This window comes from Corylus avellana, chromosome ca2 (assembly GCF_901000735.1).
Source record: "Corylus avellana chromosome ca2, CavTom2PMs-1.0".
NCBI lineage: Eukaryota > Viridiplantae > Streptophyta > Magnoliopsida > Fagales > Betulaceae > Corylus > Corylus avellana.
The window spans coordinates 18,163,507-18,174,614 of NC_081542.1; the positions used below are offsets into that span (position 1 = coordinate 18,163,507).

At 34.5% G+C, this 11,108-nt stretch overlaps 1 protein-coding gene across 3 annotated transcripts in view; it reads right to left on the reverse strand.

Moving 5' to 3' along the window:
- Window positions 1-3,066: 3,066 nt before the first annotated feature.
- Window positions 3,067-11,108, reverse strand: part of LOC132170380 (uncharacterized) — a 12,464-nt gene continuing 4,422 nt past the window's right edge. The window contains exons 4-14 of one of the 3 annotated variants that reach the window (XM_059581345.1): window positions 10,165-10,295; window positions 7,922-8,152; window positions 7,305-7,333; window positions 7,155-7,199; window positions 6,658-6,758; window positions 6,226-6,381; window positions 5,667-5,722; window positions 5,519-5,576; window positions 3,894-4,014; window positions 3,709-3,819; window positions 3,067-3,601 (exon numbers count right to left, since the gene is read on the reverse strand). In XM_059581345.1, the coding sequence (XP_059437328.1) occupies window positions 3,483-3,601; window positions 3,709-3,819; window positions 3,894-4,014; window positions 5,519-5,576; window positions 5,667-5,722; window positions 6,226-6,381; window positions 6,658-6,758; window positions 7,155-7,199; window positions 7,305-7,333; window positions 7,922-8,152; window positions 10,165-10,295 (1,158 nt within the window). In that variant the 3' untranslated portion in view covers window positions 3,067-3,482. Of the gene's footprint in view, window positions 3,602-3,708; window positions 3,820-3,893; window positions 4,015-5,518; window positions 5,577-5,666; window positions 5,723-6,225; window positions 6,382-6,657; window positions 6,759-7,154; window positions 7,334-7,921; window positions 8,153-10,164; window positions 10,296-11,108 lie in introns of all 3 variants that reach the window. The other 2 variants (XM_059581344.1, XM_059581343.1) reach the window with 2 other exon arrangements.

Genomic DNA, 11,108 nt, shown 5'->3' on the forward strand with positions numbered 1-11,108 from the left:
GTTCACTTTATATTTGATCAAGCGAAACAAAAAATCTCATAATCAAAACTTTAGTAGAGAGGTGTCTTTTGACTTATGCTCATAGAGTTTTCTAAATACCCATATCTCATCCCACTCCAATACCATTGCGTTGATGTGATAATTCCCACGGCCAAGTTATCTACCCTTGAGTTTTATTTATATGTTTATAAAAGTTGATCTAAGGATTGATGAATATTGCTACACCAGCCCAATGGTATGAGAGTGAAATAGGAGATGAGTATATAACATTACTCATACCCATAATGCCTTATAGATAGAATACACAACCTCGGTATTTATAGGTTAGGTCAAAGAGCCTCAAATATAATTCTACCTTAATTGTTTTTTCCATCAAGGAATAAGAATTTAATTCTAATTATAATTCCACAAATTATTTCCTTATAGGAATAAATTACCAAAAACTTTGAATTTGTGATTAATTAAACCACACTAAATATCATATGGCATATGGGCCACACTTTATTAGTAAATTTCTCACTGGATAATCCCATTTAAACTGCTAGAAAGACAAATATATCACAGCAATTTGGTACATGCAACTTCACTAGAATAGAAAAATTGATTTCCAAAATGATTATAGGTTTACACATCTAAATCATACGAAGAATATCAGACCTAAACCTCTTTTATAACTTATTATTAACACCCATGAACAAGCTGTAAAAAGAGTTATAAAATAGTTGCAAGTATAATATTACTTCTTTTTTTTCTTCTAATTAAGTATAATATGACTTAAATCATATGGAAGTACGACCAAATGGTTCTACCATCATGAGAATTGGGAATTGGGGGCATGGTCTATGGAATGAAAAAACATTTTCATATTGTCCAGGTAGAAAATAGTTAGATCGATCTGTTTAGTAGTCTATCCGCATAAAAAATAATAATAATAAAGGCAGAGATTGGGGCAAAAGGAAAAATCTCCAAATTGGCACAATAAGACAGTACTAAATATCTTTATCAGGCTCGTAAATGCCAAAATCTCTAATGCAATAATGAAGCCAATTCAGTGAAAAATATGATTAGCATATATATAGGGGCATCATGATATGTAATAGAGGGCATGCATGCACACAATAACGTCAAGGGGATAAGACAAGGAGAGACACTGCCGGCCATATGATGAGACAGATTGCTTGACTAATTGATCATGGTGTTTTCTAATGGCATTTGGTAGTGCATGTTTTTGTGTTTTCAAAAACATCGGTTTGAAGACAGATTTGAACTTCTCGATCGTGAGGATCACGCTAATGACAAGGTGAACATGCTTCCGACTACGGTGGCTTGTTGTGAGTTTTTGATTTTGTACGTTTATTCTCTCAATCAGCAACTATGGAAGTTTGTGGAGTTTTACCAAAGCAAAATCTTGTAGAAGGACACTTGGAAGTGATAATTTAGGTTACCGTATGGCCATACCATTTACTAGAAATCCCTAAACCCCACTCAAAATTCACTAAAGCTTGCTACTCAACGGTTTATAAAGGTCTATTCACCCTTAGGATGGACGGTGTTCGGCAAGTTCCCTCTCCTCGGAGAATTGCTGACCACCGATAGTCATCTGCTTAATTGACTTGTGATAAGAGGACTATAGAAGAAAGGGTATCTTCTTATAGACGGTCTTATCTATTTAGATTTAGCTCATAAGAAAAGCTATTTATGAGAATATATCATCTTCTATATCATACCCTTGACCTCTAGTCCTTGCCATAAGTAAAAGCGACGGACTCTATTTTGCACACTCCCCCCCCCCCCCGCGCGCACTCTCTTGCCTATTGTGTTCTGTCAAATAACTCGTTGAATTAGGCACCAAAATGTTTTCCGCCAGCATCTTCATTCTTCAACGAGTCTCCCCACTATTTGTTTATTGTCTAGATTATGTACGAGCAACGTACAACTTCATGTTCAAATATCACGCTCCACCATGCCTAAAAGCAAAGCCATATATATGTATTTGTAACATCAAGATTATTCGATCAACAACTTTCCGTCGTAGTGAAAACGTTAGCTAGGGAAAAGCATGTTTAAGTCAAGACAGAGACACATAGATTTTGATGATCTTTGCCTTTTTTTCATTTCTCCCCACCTCTTTCTAAGGTCTACATGTCTATAACAGGAGGGTAACGTCGTTTGCTTTTGGCAATCAAAGCATCATTCTGTCGTTGCTTTTGATTTTGAGTGAGTTTTTAACACTTTAAGAAGCTTTTGTAACAAAGACTCAACCCACCCTACAGGCTACAGCAGCTTGACTTGACTCTGCCCCAATGAGATACTGTAGCTGTAGATAGAACACAAGTTAGAAACCACTCAGCAGTCTAGTCATCCAGAAAGAGAGCAAAAGAACTACTTGTCTCCCTTGATAAAAGTGATTAAAGTGAACATATATAGCTTTTCTTTACCAAAAGTTAATTTGTGATGGGTGATTATCATTATGATCTGCTAGGGTTAACAGTAAATCTAGACTGCATGGTTTGGTGAAATAAAATCGTAATCAAGACCCATGGTGTGCATGCTCAATATTTGAGAACACCCACTTGGATTGGCCGTCAACAATCAATATGAATTCCCAATAATTTTTTGTTTAGATTACTAGCAATTCAGGCAAAAAATGAAAGAAGTCACATAAAACCCACCTACTCCAGCAAATGAGCGAACTGTCTAAAACTTATCTAAATAGGTGAACCTTATAAGAGTTCTCTCATATTTGCTACTCAAATTACTAGCAATTCGAGCAGCAAAATTACTGAGAACCTCTATCCTTTCAACAATGATATTTGCCGTGTGAAAAAGCAAAACAAGTGAATATCATGATCAACTAGCCATTCACTAAAACCAATTTAGAGTGGTGTCATTTTGTCTTCCACTACGTATACACAAACTTTATTTGGCCTTATCATTATGAGATTTTGTCACAGCATCATCTGATATTCCCTTAACCTTGCAATCATAGTTGGAGCCCTTTGCATGAAATCCAACCTTCATTTGATTAATACAGTTATAAGTCCTCATACGATAATGATCCAGACAAATCTCAAAATTGCATCTCACATTCCTTCAAGCCAATAAAAACTATCTCAAATCCCATAGACTTCTACTTGGAAGGTACATGTTATGCTCAACTACTACTCTATACATCAAAACTGCAAGGGAAAAATTCAAAACTAATATTCTGCAGCCCTTACAAGGAAAACTCAGCTGAAACGGGCCAAGCACATTACTCTTTCACCCTGCTTACATCGATAGCTATCTCTTAGGACGAAAAGATGGCATCGCCTGTTGATTTAGTTCGCAAAGGCCCTCTGCGCTGTTAGTGTTGTCATGTTGTGCTCATCCATATCAGAGAAAATCTAATGCTTTGCACGTTTGAGGGGAACTGCTTTTCAGAGCCAGAATCTCACCACCAACTATACACTTGAGACAGATATCACTGCTTCACTATAAACTTATGACCAATGCATGTAAAACAGTCCTTCATGGGATCCCAGCCATGCCTCCAAACCATATCTCTGCTGATATAGATACTCTGGATAGCTTTGTCTTTCATCTCGCACTCCCATCAATCCTACACAGGAATTGAATACTAATAAGTTTCTAAATTGGAAAAATAAAATATGTCAAAGAGCATCTGAAATATTATTAGGATGAGAAACTAAGAAGAAATCTATATACTTTCAGCACTATGCCAGCACATGGTTGAAGGGACCGAATTAGAGAATTTTTCCTCAAAGAGCAATTCACCAGACTTGATACTCCAGAGCCGTAATTTGCAGTCCTCTCCACCTAATATGAATACAATGTCAGAAAAGCTCAAATTTCTGAGAATGCCACCAGTTAAATAGCAAGCACTTGAATACCTGACATCACAAATTTCTCGGATGGGTCAACTGCAAGCTGTATACGGGTATGAGAGTTAACAAGCCCTTCATAAGATTGAACGGCCCCTCTCTGGATTAGACGATGATCATATAGTTTTACCTGGAAAAGAATGCAAGCCTAGGAATGAAAATCTCCCTCTCTCCCTTTTTGGATGGGCCAACCATAACACAAACTTGAAACTGAATGTGGAAATCTAAGTACATACATACATACATATATATACTGGAAATTTAATTGCAATAATTATTATTACAATTAGAATACTCATGAAAAAACAACTGCAATAAATGCAAAGAGGAATCTTTCACCCAGTAGCAAAGGGTTTGAACCAAGATTTCCAGATGGAGACATTATTTTAAGCTAGCAGCAATGGAAATGTACATATCTCCTATGAAGCATGTATTGCTGCTAGCATAAAATAATGTCTACCATGCGTGTGCGATACATTTTTTACAAGGTTGTTCCAATGTTGCAATCATACATAGAAGGATTAGCTTAGACAACAACGTTGACATTAGAGAATGTCATGGTTAGATAATAATCATTTCGCAGAATAACCAATGTCACTGGAGCATGTGATTAGAGCTAAACATATAAATCTGTAGTGTTAATATGAAAGAGGAAGCAAAACAGAGACCAAGAAAATATCATCTTTTTGTTATTGGAAATGAGTCCCTCCATTCGTTAGAGCATTCAAAAAAAAGTCCTCTCAAGGGGAGGTAAGAAGACATGGGAGGCAGAGGGAAATCGTGCATGTCTTGAGAATTACATACGATATACCCAAATCATGCCAATCTCCATTTTTTTTTTGTGTTATTTCTGCAATATAGTTAGAGGTCCTTCTAACTAGGAGATAAAAAAAAAAAAAACAGAATTTGTAAACTGAAAGTTCATTACAATTATGTATATCAAAACGTTGGAAAAAAAAAAAAAAGAAGCAAATAATTATTTTTATAAAAATGTAACAGGCCTGAAAAAAATTGAAAATTTTAATTTCCCATTAATGTAGAGCTAAAAATTACTATATTGAACCATAAGTTTCTGATTGATAGGCAACAAAAGGAAAGAAAATAGAAAAAATACCTTCTGAATCTTAAAATCATGGCCAAATACTATTAAAGATAAACACTTTGCCCAAGGCTTAGCCATAATAAAAATCCCATAAAAGATCTCAAGTACAGCTTGATTATCTTATTAGATGCTCTTCATGCACACCTCAAACTGGTTTTGGAGAGAGGGATAGCCACTGCCAGAAAGGGAATAAGCGGAGAATGAAGGAAAGCCAACAAGACATACTTATGAGTTACGTCTTGTGTTTTAGAAAATGAAATCTTTTGGCTTTTAGAAACTTTTGGAGACCAAAATTTTATATTTTAGAAAAATTAACTACACTTGTTTCTAGATTTTTTGGGCTAACTTTTTAGTTGTATAAGAGCCAAATATATATATTAGACTTTTTGGAGGACTTCAAGAACTTTTGGGGGGCAAAGGCCCCTTAACTCCGCCTTTGCTAACAATAACAGAACAATTCAATTTTTATTGTTATGCTCAATACAGGAACATATTAAGCAAATAGAATTCTAAAAAGAGAGCAAACACTTACCGATCCATCCATGGAGCTTGCCAAGAAGTAGTGGTCATCAAACTGAAGTGATACCAAACTAGAGTTCCAAAACCAAAGTAAAAGTTATAAATGTAATAAAAAAGACAATTTGAAGGAAAAAAGAAGTCCATAAGATGTTGCCACTAACCTAGAAATAGATGAAGGCATTTTTACATTACATGAAGGATATATGTTTCCAGAGAGCTGCACAACAAGAGATCTAATTCCATTATCCAAAGCTTCACCAAAAAGCAGCTTCAAACAGGTTCTCATGGGATAGTTCATCAAATATAAGTATAGAAGTTTCAAAAAGATCAATTATAAAAATAAATTATGAAAAAGCTGTAAATATGTGGAAACCTAAGTTACCAACCACAGAAAACAGAATCAATACAGTGCCCAAACTTATTCCCAGTTAGCTCCTCATCACTTTGAATCACAGACTAAAACACAAACATGGAGAAGGAGAACTTGTTGTCTCAAGTCAGATTATGAAAAAATTAGTGTTTATTTGAACGTACTTGAAGACTTAAAAACTGATTTATTAACAGGGAAGAGACATTAAAATCTACAGTATCTTCACAATAAATATCCACATCAAAAAAGAAATGTTTGGTGACAGAACTTCTGGGTCTCAAAATGAACACATAAAGATACACTCATGCAAAAACGAAATTAGTTTAATATTTCCTAAAGAAACTTCATACCTCAAACAATTTCCTAGTAGAATTTCCAACAGTTTTATCCAAAGGTGCATGAGTTATTCTGTGTCTAATAAGTCTGGCAGAACTCCCCACCTGTTTCTCACGAACGTCCACGGTCACAATTACCCCATTCCTGAGTCCACATAAAATAGCATTTCCCTGCAACAATAAATAAAAGACATCAGTTTCAAGAATATGGCTGCAAAAAAAGAAACGAAAAAAACACATACACACGCACAAAAAAAGAAAATATTCTACCTTCATGTCATTATAAATAGTTATTTTTATTTTTTATCATATAATAGAAATGTATAAAACCAAAATATAAAAATCACCCACGATCCAAAGGCTTAGTCCATTGAAGTATAGATGTGTATGATTTCATCAGGCAACTCAAATACACATCTACTGAAGCTCAAATGTTGCACAAATTACCGATTGAATAAATTGTAGCGCAAAGACATCACTTTTACTACGACACACCCATGATCGTACTCCAGTTTCCAAATCCACTAAAGCAGCTCCAAGATTAGTACCTATAACAATCAAAAGACAAACTTTAAACATCCTAACAAATGTAGACTGAAAGCATTCTAAGGGAGAAATTACCAGCTTCAATTTTCCTCACTAGATTTCATTTACTTCCAATTTTTATTTCATGACCCAAAAATGAAGTACAGTTCACAAGTGGACGCAATTGCTACAATATAAAATAAGGCCAAGTATTTATAAATTCATGTCAAGAGCGACCCACTATTATCCTTTTGCTACAAGAAGACAGGAAAGTGAAAAACCAATATACCCTTATGGGAACTTAGTCTCAGTATTGGAGAAGTTTGCATATAAGCGAACATGAGGATAAACTAAAGACTAAAATCTTACCTAAAGAGAAAAAGGGGGGTTTGAGAGAGAGAGAGAAGAAAAAAACTTGCCAGTTACTGCTTGACTCCCATTAAAATTGCAATCTGCAGTCCAGACTGTACAATCGAAAGAAGCAACCTTATGTATTCTTTGACTTATAGTACGGATATTTGAATCAAGCTCTAGTGGTTCAATGAGTTTAACAATATAGAGTGATCCACCTGATGTCTCTGATCCCAGAGTACTTATCCTGTTTTCTTATGTCAAGGCATTACAACTGCAAAAGTAGATTTTCCTTTTCAAAAATGTAATGAAGATTGTTTCAACAAAGAACATGTTAGGTATTAAGAGTATAAAGGGTACGTCAAAAGTGAACCCCACCATATAAACTATACAAACCATAAAACAAGTAAACATATAGAAGCAAGTTGAGAATCAAATGGCAGGGCCCCCATGAAAAACTTCTTTACATGAAGACCAAAGAGGTTACGATAGGGACTACAGAACTATCCAGTACTCCAAGAGAAGCTATAAGAACATTGTATAAGGAATTAAAAAGATAAACTACTTACTTCTTCCGACAATTACACTAGAAAGATGATTCCTTACAGTGATAAAGCCACAAAGGTGAAGGGCATTACCCAATAAATCACAAATCTGCTAAAAGATTTGGATCAAACTGCATATGAATACTAAACAAATAAAACAAGAGTTTGGGAAATATCCAATTCCTAGAAATTCAATTAAATAGATATGAAAAGCTCGATAAAGATTAAAAAAAAGAAAAAAAAGAAGAAGCAATATGACAACAGAGGTTTACTAAAATTTGAAAGGATACAGCGCTTCCTGGATGTTTGAACTATCATCCATTGTGGAAGAGTGCTTTCTGAACAATTTTATACAAGATATATTTGATGACATTTGTAATGAAGCTCCAGCAAGTCTCTGAATATGCCCAGGAATTCTCACAAACTCTGCATCGTTTTCTTTAATTAAAGGCCACACACGATCTGGCATGCATTTTACCCCGTAATCAAAATGTTGTCTAACTTTTCCAACTTCAACAAAACTGCAAGAGTACAAAACTTCATATGCAATAAATTGTAATGGACTTATTATGCATAAAAATTAAATATTCATAAAAACCATACAAAAACTTGAAATTTAGGAGCACTATTACAGAAATGTTATTGTTATATCATAATAACAATAAAAAACTGATAAGTTTAGCTTTTATAAAAACTGAGCATTATGCTGTCCAATTTGCAGCACCATCACATAAAAGCTTTTATATCATGGCAACAATCAGAAACTAACAAGTTTAGTTTTTCTAAAAAGTGAGCATTACTCTGTACTCTGAAAAGTAGTAGTACTAAAATTAAAATAAGGATGCTGGCTCTGCAAAAGCACATAGTGGAACTTCTAAGGCAAGAGAATACCAATTTCCTGTGTAAGAGGAGAGAGGGTTAAGGAGGAGGAGGTTGTAGGTTACGCCGAGGCAGTGCTAGATGTGAAATCGTGCTATCACACTATGGGGATCTCCTTCAGGGGTGATGAGAAGGGTTTTCCAGTTTCTGCTTCTAAACCTAAAGGGAGTAGAGAGCTTAAGAATTTAGAGTGCTCGATTAACTTTGATGCTAGGGGGATTTTTCTATCTATTGGGTTTTTGCAAGTGTTTTCTTTGTTTTTTTTTAAATTTTGATGTTTTGGTGTCCTTCTCGACTTCCTGTATGCTTAGGAGTGCCTTATGCTTTTTATGATATTTCTTTGATTACCTATGAAAAAAATAAAATTTCTGTGTAAGAGAAAAAAGGGCAGACAACAAACTATACCAAGTTTACCAACTGAGCCACATTAAAAGCCTAAAGTATCGCAACCAAGGTATCATCAATCTAGTAGGGTAAAAGATCTGAGTAGAATTTGATCTGACAATGGAGCATAAGACCACTGGTGGAAAATGTAACCTAGAGCCATAAAACACAAAGTAGAATACTAATACAATCACAAACATGTCAAGGCTCCATTCTCTCTATATAAAGACAACTTTGAAGAAGAGACATTGAAATGTTAGGAGAACATGCCAATAGTAATAATAGTGACATGAAGATATCATTATGTGGACTTATCAAAAGAAGATATGTGTAACATTGTAATATTGTATTATTATGATATTTTTTTTCACAACGTTTTTTCATGGTTCCACAAACTTCAAAGTAATAGGCATGTCTTTGATAGTGTATTCTAAAAGACATAAGAAAGCACTTAATGAAACAATAATAACCTCAACATACACTATCTTATGGTATAGATGTATCTTTTACACCTAAGCTTAGACGGGAAGGGGGGGAAGGAAAACAAATTCCCTTCAACTCCTTATAGCAGGATATATTATTTGAAATTACGGATGAATGACACACCATGAGCAGTCGAGGTCTATAAACGCCACATTACAGACCCATCTAAAATGTACTAGATATGTCTACTCAAGGTCCCAAATCAATACTCAGTATATCACATGATAACAATTAAGAAGCCACTTAAATAATCTTGGACTATATATGTAATAAAAGATTATAAGCTGCATTTAGCATCTAAAATTCCTTAATATGGGACCCAACAGTTCCCTCCACTCTCTTTTTGGCAACGCAAAAATAGGGTAGAAAAATCTATCCTGAATGGAAGAAAAAAATAAGTATAAAAATCAATGCATTGTTCAACTATTCTGAAGTCGTCCAAAAAAGAAAAAAAAAAATGATTAATGAAAAATAATCACTTCCACTTTTTTCTACCTCCTAGCAAAATCAGGTTACCTGAATGAAGTGCCTTACATAAGTCATAACGTTCAGTTGTTAAAAGGACATTTCATTTTATAATGCTGCTGGCACAACAATAGCACATGAGTTGTAAATATTTTTTCTGACATGTTCCACTTCTAGAATCTTAGGACCCAGAAGACAGTAATTATTTATTCAAGCGACCATAGCTTATGCAAAACCTCAAATGTCAAGGAATGTCTTAAAAAGCTTGCATAATTGTTAGAGCATAAAGGCATAAGTGCAACATTATGCAATTTCAATATACCTCAAAGAGCCATTTGCACCGCCTGTTAATAGAACATCAGTTTCAGTTTGACCCTCGGGTGTCTGTACATCAATGTGTATTTGTTCCAAAGCACCATCAACAATCTTATCCGTTTCACTATACTTCCACACCTGCAACATACAAAAAATAATAATATCAACAAAATAAAGTATAATGCAACTCATATATTACAAATTTCAAAGATCAATTCACTATATCCTTAAATGACATTCTGAAACAAGCCACATCAACCTTATTATGATGATATAATTTCCACATGCATGACCAGTTGACCAAGAGAGAGAGAGAGAGAGATAATTGTACATAATCTCACTTGGCCAGTAAACCCCGTCATAATCAATAATCATAGATAGATTTAGACGATGATAAAATACAATTTAGATGACTAGTACTTGTTAAAGAAAAACAAAAACATAATACCTCAGTTTGTAAATCTATCTATAATTATGACTGGGATTACCGGCCAAGTGGGAAAGAGTATGCATGCCTCAGTGATTCCCAAAGGTTAATGCAACTCATAAATTAGAGATTCAAAGATAAATTCACCATGTCATGAAATGACATTCTGAAATAATCCATAGCAACCTTATGACAATGATATATCATGAGTCATGACTCATATGAACACATCATTGCAAAATAATTAAGTAAAAATAGATTAATGCAATGAAAGATAACAGGAAATGAGACATTGATATGAAATCTTTTGGGTGATCCCAGAGCCAACATCAGATAAAACATCTCAAGATCTCAGTTCTTCATGTATACTCTCATAGGTTGCAAACAAAAAGAGCAAGAAAGGGAATGATGTTTGCTTCTATCAGCTAAACCCTTGACTCTTTATGGGATGTGATGCTATATATTTCCGTTTGGTTATCTTCCACCTTCTAATCAGTAGGGGTTTCTTTGTATACATCCTGTGT